Raw genomic sequence first — 15,821 nt, 5'->3', positions numbered from 1 at the left:
TTTCATGGCACAGCTGTGAGACCAAATGTACTCCTTAGGACCAAAGCAGAGGCTCAGAAGCCAAAGGTGTGCAAAGAGTTCTGTGTGTCTGGGGGAGGGAGGCTTTAATTGCAACGTAGTAGAGGGAAAGAGTATTGTTGTTATGAGTGGTATTGGGAAAGGCAGTAATCTCAGGACAGCAAATCAAAATACTCCTTTGTATGCTGCATAATTAACTTGTGGAACTCGCTGCCACAAGATGTAGCATGATCGCCCCTCGCTAAAAAGATTTTAAATAAGAACTTGTCAAATTCCTGGATGCAGGGCTGGCCTGACCACTAGGTGAACCTAGGCAATTGCCTATGGTGCCATATTTTGAAGAACACCAGAAAGGTGAGAGGAGGCTCCTCAACTGGCTTAAAGGGAAGTTTGGCTCGAATAGGCTTCTAGAATCTCCACAGCTCTTGACTCTCATCTTTGACAGCTGCTGTGATGGAACATGGAGGGCTTTGAAGAGCAGAACTATTTTGGTTTTTACATTGTTCATTTCGAATGCTCAATAAGTAAAAGGATCATGTAAGACTTCTCACTTTTCTGTCTATTGAAGGGGGGCATTTAAATCATAGTTTGACTACTAGGAGACCAAAAAACCTTAGGCCAGCTGTGCCTGGACGCACCTATCAATGGCTGTTAGCTAGAATAAATGAATAGAACACCCATATACAGAGGCAGTCTACCTCTGAATACCAGCTGGGGCCAATGGCTTTCCCTTTCCTGCCTTGCTTGTGAGGTTCAGGTAGTAGCTGGCTGGTGATTGCTAGTAACAGGATGCTGGGATAAATGGACATTTGTTTGATCCAGCAAGGCAAATCTTACAACCTCAGGAGGGGAGATATAGTTTGCTCTATTTTTCACTGCAAAAAAAAAAGTACTAACAAAGCTGTTTAGATGGGGGTATAGGGGACTGGCAGCCATTTGTCTTGTATGGGAATGACGAAGGTTATTTCTATACTATCTACTTTGTTATATCAGACAGAATGAGTTCAGATCAATATAACAGGCATAAGAAAAGAACATAGTACAGAAAGATAGATTGCGTAAAGATTTTTTGGGTAATATTTATAGATCTTAGGATTTCCGCATTACCTGGTACACTGTATAGCTAGGCATATTTCTGGCCCGGTAACTCCACGTCCCTGTTGCATTCATTGCAAGATCTATGGCCCCAAACCAATTTTCTGTAATTTTATTCTGTTTTGGACAAGATCAGCATTGCAAATTGGTCCACAAAGCCTATCACAGCATTCAGTGGCCTTTTTGTCCATATGTACCAATGATGGTAAGCTGCTTGTAACGAATTAGCACTCTGAGAGAGCAAATCTATCTTTCAGCTTTTTTAAAAGAACCTATTTTTTAAAATGAAATATGAAGAGAATTCTTACTGGTCATAAGCCAGGAAAGCGCAAGCAGATCAGCGGTTATTCCTAATAGACAGGTAGTTACTTTCCTGCTTGGAATGAAGGATGCTATGACAACTTTGCTTTAGTTGATTAATCTATTAAGCTGATTAACAGTGCAATCTTAAATATGCCCTTCTAAGTCTACTGAAGTCAGTGGGCTTAGGGAATGGAATTTAACTCTGTGAAGGGTATAACTCTGCTTATGAGAGCACTGTAAATGTAAAATAGAAAAGAGTCCAGTAGCACCTTTAAGACTAACCAACTTTACTGTAGCATAAGCTTTCGAGAAGCACAGTTCTCTTCGTCAGATGCATGGAGGGTAAGAAGAAACTAGTCAGATATATAGGTGGAGAGGGGAGGGGGGAGTAGATGCAATCAGTAGCTTCTGATAATGGGATCAGTTTGCTTCTGATAATGGGATAACCATTCATAGTCCCTATTCAATCCAAGCCTGACTGAGTCAAATTCACATATGAATTCCAATTCAGCAGCTTCCCGTTGGATTCTGTTTTTGAAAGGTTTCTGTTGAACTACAGTGACCATTAAGTCCTTGATGGAATGTCCTGATAGATTGAAGTGTTCTCCCACTGGTTTCTGGATGTTGCCATTTTTAATGTACTGGAACGTACTGTAAATGTAGGCAGTCATACCCTGAACCATCCATGATAATGATATAAATCTAGTACATTTCCTCAGAAACTGGGATATAATAAATTTAATTGCAAGGATGGCGTCCCCTTCTGAGGTATCACCGATATCTAATAGCTGACCCCACTAAAGCAAACCAGGCCACTCACAGAGAAAGTAGGTGGTGGGGCAGAGCTCCCAGGTTATGCAAAAAAAAAGTTACGGATTTGTAAATAAATCAAAGGGGTATGTGTGCTCTAAACTGATCTGATAAGAAGGCATGAAATATTAAGAACAAATAAATGTTAGTTAAAGGGATGGAGAAATATATCAGCCAGTTCAAGCTCCTGAGACCCAGCATGGTTATAGTGGTTAGAGTGCCAGGCTAGGATCTGGGAGCCCCCAGTTTTGAATCCCTACTCTACCAGGCCAGTAACACTCTCTGTCTTGGCTTAACCTGCCTTACAGAGTTGTTGTAGGGATAAAATGGAGGAGAGGAGAATTATATAAGCTGCTTTGAGTCCCTGCTGGGAAGAAAGGTGAGGTATAAATGAAGTGAATAATTTAATAAAGTTTTGTAGGGGGAGATTGGGGGAGGGGATTCTACACTGTTTTCTCTTCCCACAATTCCTGCTTGTCTGATATATAAGCAAAAACTTCACAGATTGCCTTCTGGCCAGGAATGTTTCCAGCCAAGTCAGCTAGTTGCCTCCTTCTTTAATTGAGGTGGCCACATTTCTAGGGAGGACTTCAGATACACGCGAACACACACACACCCCACACAGGATTTTCTATAATCCTGTCACCATGCATAAATACCTCCTAGCGGTTTCACATCTTTGCATTGTTACATTATTTGTTTGTTTTTTTATTTACTTCATTTATACCCCATCTTTCTCCCCGATGAGGACTCAAAGCAGGTCACATCAGTCATCTCCATTTTATCCTCACAAGAACTCTGTGAGGTAGGTTAGGCTGAGACTGACGGACCCAAGGTCACCCAGGGCAGAGAATTACCAGCCACTAACCCCAATTTCCTGCCCCTAAGGAAAACAGCCTCCACATAGTGGTGCTCTAGGAAGCTTACTGCATCTCCATGAAGTAACATCACATCCGCTCCAGGCACTGCCTCTCCCCAGGCACTGCCTCTCAAATCTCCCAGCATTTGCTGCGAAAGTGTTGGGAAACCCTAGCTGTGAAATAGGAGATGGTTTTAATTGCTCTGCTTAATTGTGGAGTGTCACTTCGGAACGGAAGTAGGAATCCCCATTCTTTATTGCTAATAAGAATGCAAGAAGTCCTTTAAAGGATCAGACCAAAAACATCTAGTTGAATGTTGGAGGGACTGTGTCCCCCCCCCCTTCAGCAGGGGGACAGTCCCTCCAAGCTTTTAAGTTTTCCATCACTTCTTCTCAGGGCTTTTTTTATGGGAAAAGAGGTGGTGGAACTTAGTGGTGGAACTCAAGACCGCACAATGTCATCACTTTGGGTCAGCTGGAACAAGGGGGGAGTTTTTTAAAGTTTAAATTGCCCTCGGTGAAAATGGTCACATGGCTGGTGGCCCTGCCCCCTGATCTCCAGACAGAGGGGAGTTTATTGCCCTCTGCGCCGCTCGGCCACTGGCCATGTGACCATTTTTAAGAGGTGCCGGAACTCCATTCCACCGCATTCCTGCTGAAAAAAAGCCCTGCTTCTTCTCTACATCCCGTGCTCAGGAATACATTTCCTCTGTTCATTGAACTCTTATGTGTGGTACCTTCCTATTTATGGAATCTGCCCATCTTGAAGGTGTCGTGGTTCGAGCGCTGGACTAAGAACTGGGAGACCCAGATTCAAATCAGTTCAGATTCTGCCATGGAAACTTGCCAGGTGACCTCAGGCTAGTCACATACTCTCAGCCTAACCTACCTCACAGGGTGGTTGTGAGGATGAAGTGGAGAAGGAAAGAATGTTATAAGCTACTTTGGGTCACCGTTAGGGAGAAAGGTGGAGGGTAAATGAAGCAAATAAAATAAAATAAATGAACATTGTCTGGTAAAACATCAAGGGACTATCCTTGTACCTATATTTTTCTGTGGTTTGGGGGAGTTCCAGATCTCCTGGTCCCGTGTCCAAAGTGGATCCAGTATATCAGGAATGGGGCCTAAAGGGAATCCTTCGTCTACAGTTGCAGTAAATCTCCGAATCCCTGTGGTGGGAGGCAGCGGCAGCAGGGTTAGGCCTCAGCCTCTATAGCTTGTTTGGCCCTCCAGGGCAACTGGCAGGCCACAGTGTGAGACAGGATGCTGGACTATATGGACTATTCGGGCTCTCCTTTATTCTGTAACACCATTCTCATGGCTGCGGTGTGCTGCAGGGAACCCGAGTTGGGTCTGGGGAACCTGGACCCTACTATTTAAAAACCTGCATGTCTAGCTTGACTCTGAGTCTACTGCTTATTGGCTTCATTGGATGCCCTTGAATTTTAGTATTTTGAGAGAGGAAGAAAAAGTTCTCTCTGTCTATCCTCTCCACCCCATAAGCCTCTGTCATGTCCCCTCTTAGTTGTCTCTTTTCTAAACTGAAAGTCCCAGACTCTTTAGCCTTTCCTCATAGGAAAGGCATCTCAACCCTCTAATCATCTTGGTTGATCTGTCTTTTCTCTGGGTCTGCAGTGTCTTTTTTTAGATATTGTGACCAGAACCATACACAGTATTCCAAATAAGACTGCACCATAGATTTTAGGTGGTGGAGAGTGCCATCTAGTCATAGCTGACTTATGACAACCCTTGGTGGGATTTTCATGGCAAGAGACTAACAGAGGTGGCTTGCCATTACCTGTCTCTGCAACCTTCGTCTTTGTTGCAGGTCTCCCATCCAATTACTAACCAAGGCTGACCCTGCTTAGCGTCCGAGATCTGATGAGATTGGCCTTACCTGGGCTATCCATATCCAGGTTAGGGCTATAGATCTTTACAGGGGCACTGCAATTTTGGCCATTTTATTTTCAGTCCCTTTACTAGTTATCTTCAGCATGAGAGTTTGCCTTTTTCACTGCTGTGCTGCCTGGCAAGTGTCATTCATCACTTGTAGCTTGGCCCTAAGTTGACACTTTCATTGAGCTATCCACTACAACCTCACGGTCTCTCTAAGCTTGAAGCTGATTCGGCACACCTTGGATAATGCACTTCCAATCGTCTTTAGAGATCATTTGGAACTGAATTTTTCGAGTGTGAAACAAAAAATCCACTTCCAAACGATAGCTAAAGTGCATTGAAAGTGCATTATCCAACGTGTGTGGAATTGTCAGTCTCAGCAAGTTCAGACCCATCAACCGGATACTCATTTGGATTCGAGTCCAGTAGCACCTTAAAGACCAACGAGATTTCCAAAGTATACGCTCGTGAAAGTCCAAGCTCCCCTTGTCGGATACAAATGGTGTTCACTTGAGTATTGATAACATACTGGTATGATTGTGTCCTGTTTCTTTTGGTCGGTGCTTTCTCACTACACAGGGGCATAGTGAAATGCAGCACAGACGGAAACTTGACACAATGATCTCTACACATTCTGATCGCTTTGTCAGTGTTACATCAGTGTTGTGTCTGTGTATGTAATGTAGAAGGAGGGGGGCAGATGCAAAGAAAAGAAAGGAACTGAAATCTGCCGTTAGTAGTGCCTTCTCTTATCCCAGAAATCACATTAGAAGTTCTCCTATTAGTTGAGGGTTTAAAGAGGAGAGGAGTGGTGGGCAGAGTAAAATTTCGTACATGTCAAGAACAGAAAGAGTTGGAATTCATCCCTCACTTAGGCACTTGTGCTGACCTGGATTGGAAACTTAGGGGGGGGGGCAGAAACTAGTTAGTTTTAGCAATGATGTAAAGTACTCTTGTTGATGATTCTGTATAACGAATAACAATAAAATCTAATTTATATCATCCCCCCCCCCGATGAGGAGAAATTGAAAGCAGCCCCGCAGTTTGAGTTTCGTGCTGTCACAGTGAGAGACTCTGACATGGGAAAAACAAGCTACTCAGAGTTGCTGTGCAACACTGCAGAGTGAGTGTGAGTGATGCCGTGTCAGTTTGACTTATTGCGGGTAGGGAACACACACCATGGCAAAGATGTTTTTCCCTGGTGCCTGCAGCCTGCTTGAAAGGTGCAGGGAAATGCTATTTGTCAGAAGCTCAGAATGTATTTGGAAAAGTTGGATTTATGTTTTTTCCACAGCCGTGAACTCCCATGGAATGGTCACAGTGGCAGCCATGCAAAATCCAAAGCAAAAACGAAATCCTTTTATTGGGGCCAGCCAAATTTACACACAACATTGTGCAAGCTTTTGAGCTCTTTGTCCAGCTGGACTTTTCAAAATTTAAAAACAAGAATAGAACGCAAATTTTTCAGGTCATGATGCTAAGGTCAGATCTTCTCTGTGGCCCATGGAAACAGCTTGGTACAGGAAGCTTCAAGAATTCCCAACATAGAGGTGCTTTTGAATTACTCCAAAGATTTTGGATTTCTGGATCCCCCCCCCCCCCCTGGGGTAAATGACATGTTCAGAAGGAGAGGAGTGAGACTGAGAAAAGAATTAAGTGGGGGGCCAGTCCTGTGGTCTTAATCCTGGCCATGGAACTGCTTTTAGCCTTGTTTAAACAAATCTTGGATAATCTCTGATCATCTCTGATGGTTTTAGGGAGGGAGATGTAATGTTGAACTATTTCAAAGAGCTTTGGGAAGGTGGCCTGTTGTGCTGTTTGTCTGATTATTTCTTGTTCTTGGTGTTAATGTTTACGGTACTGCCTGCATGTCAAGAAACTGCTTTGACAAAAGCGGAGTGGAAATACTGTAAATAAATACTCTCTCATGTCATGCCCCTAAGGGTCATTAAAAAAATCTCCTTCATAAAATAAATGGCAGTTTTTCCCAGAAAATTGTTGCTAGCATGGGAAATCAATATAGTGCTTTAAACCCTTCCTTGCTTTTTGCATAGAACTCTATCAGCATAGTGGGAAGGGATCCTGCAGAGTGGCTGCATCAAGTACCTTCATTACAACCCAGACATTTATTTATTCATTTACTTCTTTCTTTATTCCCCACCTTCCTCTGCAATGAGAGACCCAAAGCAGCTTACATCATTCTCCTCCATTTTATATTCACAACAACCCCATGAGGTAGGTTAGGCTCGAGAGTATGTGACTGGCCCGCCCCAAAGTCACCCAATGAGCTTCCATGGCCAAGCAGGATTTGAACCTGGATCTTCCATATCGTAATCTGGCACTCTAACTGCTTCACCATGCTAGCTGTCGTATAAACAGGAAGGGAAAGGTGAAGGTGTCTGACAAAGCATGAAGTGAGCATTGGAGTCCGGTTTTGCTCATTGACATTCTTGCTTGGATGGAGGTAGGGGTCAGTGGGGGTGTGGGCGGGGAGATAGTTGTGAATTTCCTGCACTAGACTAAATGACCCCAGAGGAGCCTTCCAACCCTATGATTCTATGAGGTGTGGCATCTCACCTGTGTCCCTTGGATTTCTGGCCAGTGGTAGAAGCTGCAATGTCCCTTCTGCAATCCTTGGGTAGGTGATAGTTCTGGCAGGGAGCAGAGCCCAAGGAATGGATCCCCCTTGACTGTGGCAACCTCCCACCAGCCCTTGGCTCTTGGCTCAGTGCTAAACTATACAAAAAAGAGGGACCCAAGGTCCAAAGAGACCACCAACTGGTATAGAATGTTATTTTTTCATATTTTTCAAAAAAGTGCAAGTGCAATATGTGCAAAAATTATTGATACTTTGTCAATACCACTACTGCCCAATCCTAGGTCAACCGCATCAATATTCCATAACCAGTGCTCAACATTCCATAACCAATGCTCAACCAATGCTAACAGTCAGACTGTTAGGAAGAAACTCACCAATGCTTAACAGGATTGTATGGAAAAGGAACATGCAGTAAAAGTCTGGCTTGACAAAGCAACGTGAAACGGGATGTAATCAAGGCTGGCTCACCTGTTGCCAACTGCCCGGGAGATCTTTCTTCCATCTGCTTCTCCTGGAGTACTCTGCCTATGAAAAGAAGAAACAAAGTTTATTCCTGGTTGTTGTGGGTTTTCCGGGCTGTATTGCCGTGGTCTTGGCATTGTAGTTCCTGATGTTTCGCCAGCAGCTGTGGTGCTACACCTCTGAAGATGCCAGCCACAGCTGCTGGCGAAATGCCAAGACCACGGCAATACAGCCCGGAAAACCCACAACAACCATCGTTCTCCAGCCATGAAAGCCTTCGACAATACAAAGTTTATTCCTGCTTGGATTTGGACATTTTACTTACCTTGCTACCATCAGGATTGAGATAGATCTTATGACTGTTTCTATGGATGTATTTTCTAAAGACTGAGATATTTTGGGCATTGGTTATACTGATCAGCATTGGAATACTGATGCGGTTGACCCAGGATTGGGCAGTAGTGTTACTGACAAAGTATCAATAATTTTTGCACATATTGCATTTGCACTTTCTTGAAAAATATGAAAAAATAACATTCTATACCAGTTGGTGGTCTCTTTGGACCTTGGGTCCCTCTTTTTTGTATAGTTTATCTTAGAGACCATTCCCTTGATTTTGCTATTCTTTGCTCAGTGCTGACAGACCACATGCCCCTCACTTGGGGCCTCTGAACTCTTGCAAGTCTCTCTGGTTTTCCACTTAGAAAACTTGGTGTGGATGATGCATAATGAGTATAGGAATTGTCTTGTGAGTCAGAGTGATTTGCCCCCAACTTTCTCTCTTGACTTGCCTTTTTATAAAAAGAGTTAAGCTGCAAGGTCTTGTCAGAGCCGTCTTATTTCCGAGCATGGTGATGGATGGCGATGCACCGCTCTGGCAATGCAGGCAATAAGAGACTTGGCACAGAGCGATGGAACGTTAGTGAGAGCAGAATTTAATTTCTCAGGATTCACTGCTGCTCAAGCTGATCTTCAGTCAGTGGCGTTAGGGCTCTATGCTCTGTCTGGATGTGGGTCCCAAATGGGATCCTCCTCTCCATGCAGGTGTCATGGCAACAACAACAACAACAACAATAATAGGACTTAGCTTTTATACAGCTGAGTAGCTTGCCCCAGGGAGCTGATGGCAGAGGTGGTGTTTAAATTGGGGATCTCTTGGATTACAGTTTGTTCTTCTCTATCTGGCTCAGAGAAGAGGGGGGTAGCCCTTCTCAAGTTTGGGTTTCTTTATCTGCACTTAGAGACTTGGGACATTTTTAAACGTTTGCTCTATTTCAAAGGGCCCCAACCTTTCTTGGCCTGCAGAGACTTTTAGAATTCTGATACAGTGTGGTGTGCTCAGACATAAAATGGCTGCCAGAGGCAAAGTCAGCCACAAAATGGCTGCTACAGCTTACCTTCAGTCACATAGCAAAGATCTTTGTGCTGTGGTGGCAGGTGCTGCTAAAGCAATGCTTTTAAAAATCTGCTCAGCCTAAGGTTGCCAAGTCCCTATACCCTCCCAGCAGGAGAGGGGGAACCTGGCACTTACCTGTAGGCCAAATCCTGTGCTGACTCAATTATGTCACTTTCTAGAAATGATATCATTGTGCTGGCAATGGGCTTGCTCCCATGCTTTGTGTGGGGCCAATTTATCTGGTTGGTGGCCAAAATTGGCCCCTGTGAAGAGCAGGAGCATGCCCGCTTGAGGAAGTGACATTGCGTCCGCTGGGAGTTCACCCCACTGTGCACTTGCCTCCCAGGTCCATTCCCTGTGCCACCTCCCACTGGCCAGGTAAGTGGGGGCAAGGGGGAAGAGTCTGGGCGTGAGGTATCCCCTGCCCCCACTAGGGGACTGGCAGCCCTAGCACAGCCAATCAACTTTCTAATGGCCAGTCAGAAACCTTGTGGGGTAAAAATTTCACCTAGGCCCACCATCTTTCTAAAAACACTTCACAGGCACCAGGAAAGGTGTCATTGGGTGCCATGATGCCCATTGGTACCACAGTAGAGACACTTGCCTTTGCAAACAGACAAGGAGAGCCAGAGTGGAGGCTGAGGAGTACTCCTAAAGTACCCCACATCAGATTTCCAGAGAGAGTGATGCTACCCCCAACGACCCTTTCACCCCCAACGACCTTTTCACTCAACTTACCGCTTTCTCTTCTTCTCTTTTTCCAGTTTCTATGCACATATACCTGCTCTCTTCCCCTCAACTGAAGGGCGTCACTTCCTTCAAGTGCTCATTCAAGAATAAAGCTATCTGGAGACAATTGCCTATAATAATAATATAATAATAACAACATTGGATTTATATACCGCCCTTCAGGGCAACTTAATGCCCACTCAGAGCGGTTTACAAAGTATGTCATTATTATCCCCACAACAAAACACCCTGTGAGGTGGGTGGGGCTGAGAGAGCTCCAGAGAGCCCTGACTAGCCCAAGGTTACTCAGCTGGCTTCAAGTGAAGGAGTGGGGAATCAAACCTGGCTCTCCAGATTAGAGTCCCGCGCTCTTAACCACTACACCAAACTGGCCTACCAATTAGCTCCCACAAAAGTAACATCTGCAGCCAGCACAGAATAGTAATCCTCTTCTTTCTAGGACTCAGCCGCCCACTGAAGGCCAGTTTGGGCTAGCTTGCAGGGAGAGTTCCATCCACAGACCGCAGTCCCACAAATATGTATCACATCATTCACTACAAGCTCGGAAATATTTCAGGTAATGGGAAATGAATGAGATAGTGTTTGTTTCTGATTTTGCCTACCCACTTCACTGCAGAGAAGCATGCCTAAGGTGATTTTGTGGCACAGAATAAGATCTGAACCCACAACCAACTAGTTTCCAGACGGAGACTGTTTCAGCTAAAGGCAACTCACAGCCCTGTGTGTGTCATCTTCTCATTCTCCTGCTTTGTCTGTCTTTTCCAAATGGCACACAGTCCTTGTTCTTTTTTTCTGTATTTTACAAATTCAGAGTATAGCACCTTTCCTTGCTCTGTTTCTTCTTCTACTGCAGAACTTGTGTGTTCGTCTGCGTAGGAGCCCCCAGGGACCATTTGGGAGCGCGTGAATCTTCCCTCTCCTGTCTCTCTTGTGCTTTGGGATAAGAATAGCAACATGCAGGGGATTTACTGCAAAGGCATGTTGCTTGCTGGTGAAAAAAAAATCCCTGGTGAACCAGGAGCCATTCTTTGTGTTGGTTAGCACGATCCTTCCTGACCTCTCTGTTTGATGAGAAGCCTCTGCTAAATATACCAGTTTGGGGCAGAAACCTTTCCCCTTCCACCTTAAAACTGCCAGTTGGTAGACTCAAATGGGCTCTGTTTTGCAGTACCTGAGAAACAATCCTGTTCCTCCACACACACACACACACACTCAGTCTTTATATTTTAGTTCATTTTTTAAAAATCCTTTCTTGTCATGAGATCGGAATCAGCTGTTGCTAGTAGAACAAGATGGTTGCATTGGGTGGATTTTTTCTCAGGATGCTATCGGGAAATCTTGCAGTTTTCTGATTCAGTGAGAATATCCTTGTTGAGTTTCTGCTTCTCTTTGGTGCAAACTGAACATAAAAAGGCTCCTTTTCACACCACTTTTGTTTCCTTGCACCAAATTGCTCCTACAAAATTTTTGGTATATCTTTTTTTCAAAATGGCTTGTGAGCTGGCTTGAGATGTTGGATGTGCATTGTACAATAAATGACAGGCATATAAATGACTATATAATTTGCATAGAAATGGCATACAAATATGAAAAAAGAAACAAATGAATCCTCAATTTCACTAACAAAAAATGGGTGCAGAAAGTATTACAATGGTGACAAAAAGAAATGAGCGCAAGGTGTGTTTGCCAATCCTTAGTTTATTTGGAAAAATGGGGCTTGAGACTATAAAGATGGAACCAACAGTTATAAAGAACTGCCAAGGAATATAAAAAGAGGATGGATGCAGAATAGCTCCTTTCGAGTATAGAATCAACTCCCTAACTTATGCTGTGTTGGCAGTCACATGACCATATAACAAATCAGTCCGTTGGCCCACTCATCCGAGTGTTACCTACTCTGATTAGTGGTGGCTTTCCAACGTCCTTTCCTCATAGCTTCTAGAAATGCTATGGATTGAATGCTAGGGACCTTCGTGTGTGTGTGCAAAACAAGTGCTCTGCCTCTTAGCAGCAGCTCCTCAGAGAACAAGTGGATTCCAATCTACCTTCTGCCCAGTTAAAAGCTCTAGACTTCTCCTCAACCACGGCATATCTTTGGATGTGATGATCAGAGAGTTCATCTAAAGTCCTGCTGGGCTCCAGCGTCGAGGGGCTAAAGGAAGCTTGATTGCCCACAGTTCTTGTTTCGATTTCTAAAACACCGTCTTTGATTTCAGGAAGCTGGATGCTTTCATCTACGATGCAGCAGTCCTGAATTACAAGGCTGGGAGGGACGAGGGGTGCAAGCTGGTGACGATTGGCAGTGGGTACATCTTTGCCACCACTGGCTATGGAATTGCACTTCAGAAGGGGTCACCGTGGAAGAGGCCAATCGATCTCGCTCTCCTGCAGTTCGTTGGAGATGGTAAGCCTGAAAAGTGTCCCCCCCCCCATCCTTGAGGTCTTGAGGAATTTATAAAATGATGTCTCTCATTTCTTGAAATTAGAGAATATCTGTGAAAAATGTGGTACTTTTGATGACCAAGTAAGGTCAAACTGCTCCAAAATGTTACTGGTTATTATACCACATACTAGCAAATTGCCTCTTCTCATGACCTGTGGAGTGTGTGTTCAGAGAAGGGCTGTACACTGTGAGGACCCAGTGTCTTTCTGTGCATCCTTGTGAGCAGTGACCCATTACCAAACTTTTATCTATGTCAACCAAGCATTAGGGAGCCATTTGCCTTCTTGGGGCAGGAAAGCCTCTGCCAAAGTCTCCTGTTCCCAGCTGTTGCTCAAATGAGCAGTAGTAGAAAACGGGAGGTATGTTGATGATATGATGATTTCACTTCCAGCTAAAAACTGGAAATGACATTACCAATATTCTAGGATTTTGCTGATCTTTTTGATTTTTGTCATAGATCTCTATGGCTTTTACTGTTTACCAAAATCCTAGCATGTCAATGACATCATTTCTATCTTTTAGCTGGAAGTGACGTTGACAACATCCTTTCCTCTATACCATGCCCCCCAAAATCTCCTGGGGAGTCCTAAACATGCACCTGGCAATGCTAGACAAGCCCCATAGCACTGGGGAAATCCCCACATTCTGTTTCATGTTTTCCCCTACTGGAATGAATACCAGATTTTCACATGTAGTCGTAATTTAAAGGGATGCATTCAGGACAATGTTGGGAGAAGATACAAATCCTGTCCCAGCTTTTGTGAACTAAACCAGCATAGCCCCTCCCCAGATCCAGTATGTTGGGAACTGACCTTTGTATGGAGAGAAGTTTAGAGGAATGCATTCTGCTAAAAACAGCACCCAAGTTGGCTTAATAAAAAAAAAACAATAAAAACTGCATTTGAAAACCAACAGCTGGCAGCAGCATAACCATGATCAGTCATAAAAAAATGTAGGAAGAAACATTAAGTAATTTTTTTTTAAAAAGAAGTTGGCAATCAAGTTCACAGTAGGAAAATAGAAGTACCCTTCAGAAGTAGTTTTCACTGACCGCTGGAAGGCCACAAGCATGGGGGCCAGACAGGTGTCCCGGGGCAGGGAGTTCCAAAGTTGAGGGACCACCTGATTTTGAAAAAGCCTTGTCCCACATTCCCAGCAACCAGAACAAGGCATTAGTAGCTGATCACAGGTGCATCAATCCAGCCACGGTTTTTGTACCTTCAAGTCCCAGTGATCTTACGGCAAGAGATTTAAGTAAGCACTCACCTCTTTCCTACTCAGATCCATTATGATGTTCATTTATGATATTTTCATACCATTTTCTGCCAATACCTGCTTTGAAGGCAACTTACAATCCATCACAGTCTTGTCTAATATTCTGTGCTTGTTTCAGGTTTCTGGAATTCTAGCCCTATTACTTAGCTTGTTAAATATCTCATCCTATAGATCACATTGAATCTGCCCTGAGTCTTAGTGGAAAAGGTGATCTATAAATATAGTAATAAAGAAAGTTAACACGTTTATTGAAAAGTAAAGTATAGGCACAAGGTAAAGAGATGCAGAAGGGATATAAGATTTTTTTTGTTTAAGATAAGGAATAGAAATAGGTTAAAATCTTTTATAGTATTTCATATTTATACTAAAGGCCATGGTAATCAGTCACATCAAGAAACAAGTAGTGATATTGCCAGTAATTGTTATTGTTAAAAAGGAAAAAGATAGCATAGAGTAATAATGAAATAACAAGGTCTTTTTAAATTATTAATATTAAATAATAAGCAGGAATAGGCTTGAATTTGGTTGTGTAGTACAGTTGGGAAAATATATACTAGTTAAGCTTAATAGTTAATTAATAATTATATTAATCTCTGTTCTAATATTGGTAAAAGTTTTGGTTTTTGAATTCTGTATTTTGGTAACCTTTGTAGCACATAGTCATATATTCATCTTGACTTTCCTCCTTACCCCCTTTCTTTCTGTACCCCCTTTTGTTTAAATAAAATCAAATAATTAAAAAAAAAGAAACATGCCAGTCCAGTTTCTAGAGAGGCAAGGGGTCTTAGGATTCATGGGATCAATAGGACATAAGAGTGCTTAAAGTTGCAACGATTGCATTTAATGTATAGTACGCTTTTAAATAATTGCTGATCATCTTAGCTTATGTGTTTACTGATAGGTTTTTTAGGGGAAAGAATAACTATTTTACAATTGATTGTATTTATGTTGCTCTGCTTGCAATTTGCTTGGAGTGTGTTTGTTCCTGTTATGCAAGGAAATAACTAATAATACAAACAAAATAGCTGGGGCTTCCTTCCCTGCTGGGCATGAACGAACATTCCCTAATTTATTTCCTGTTTAACACACGCTTAGCATTTTAAGAGGTGTTCTTGGCTGTTGGTTCTTGGCTTTGTAGATTTGTATGCCCCGTCCCTGTGTTTTGTATAGTTTTGCTGTGCAATTTGTGCAGTGTTTCTGTGTAGGATGCACACCATTGATACCTATAATATGCATATCATGTATCATGCCGATTTACTATTCCTCAATAACACTGAAAAATGGATACATTTTAGGAAGTGTTTGGTATGAAGGAAGAAGGAAGGGTGGGGGAGTGGGGACACACAAGCATAGGTTTGATGTGCACAAGGGAATGGAGGTTTTTCAGGCTGAAAAAGCTTGGGTGAGAGATTTTGTAAGCATCTGTATGCCCTGCAGATGGTGGCTCTAACACAGGTAGAGAAGCAATCTTTTGCAATCAGATTAATTTTTTTCATCTCTGTGTTTAAGGCTGAGCATGCCCAGATTTCCAGTAATTTTTATTTCTGCTGATCTTAAACAGTGGGCAGAAAGAGGGAGCGTGGGAGTATGCCAGGAGAGGTGTGAGCAACTGAGGGACTCTCATCACATGCTTAGCAGCCCCCACTTATTCAGCCTTGAGGAGCAGTGCCATCCCAGGCTATAGACAGCCATTGGCTTGTGAATCAGTTTTTACTGCAATTGCTTAGGCAGCTCGGTGCCAAGGAGGAGCTTTTTTCAGAGCAGGCCAATCTGCAACAGTCTCCGTAATGGGATAATTGTGTTGTTTTGATCTAGACGGAAGATGGAGGCTATGTCTTGTAAAATGCTAGTGGCTGTGGCAGGTGTATGCTTTTGCTAATGTGCTTCATTCAGAATGTTGTACTTCTGGAGCAAT

The 15,821-nt window shown here is 43.2% G+C and overlaps 1 protein-coding gene across 1 annotated transcript in view; it reads left to right on the top strand.

The window, feature by feature from the left end:
• GRIN2A (glutamate ionotropic receptor NMDA type subunit 2A) overlaps positions 1–15,821 on the top strand; it is a 262,766-nt gene that overhangs the window by 225,228 nt on the left and 21,717 nt on the right. Inside the window, exon 10 of the mRNA XM_054993141.1 lies at positions 12,405–12,592. Coding sequence (XP_054849116.1) covers positions 12,405–12,592 — 188 coding nt within the window. The remainder of the gene's footprint in view (positions 1–12,404; positions 12,593–15,821) is intronic.

Source organism: Eublepharis macularius, chromosome 12, assembly GCF_028583425.1.
Source record: "Eublepharis macularius isolate TG4126 chromosome 12, MPM_Emac_v1.0, whole genome shotgun sequence".
NCBI lineage: Eukaryota > Metazoa > Chordata > Lepidosauria > Squamata > Eublepharidae > Eublepharis > Eublepharis macularius.
The sequence above is the reverse complement of the archived record's forward strand: the minus strand, read 5'-3'. Positions and strand labels throughout refer to the sequence as shown.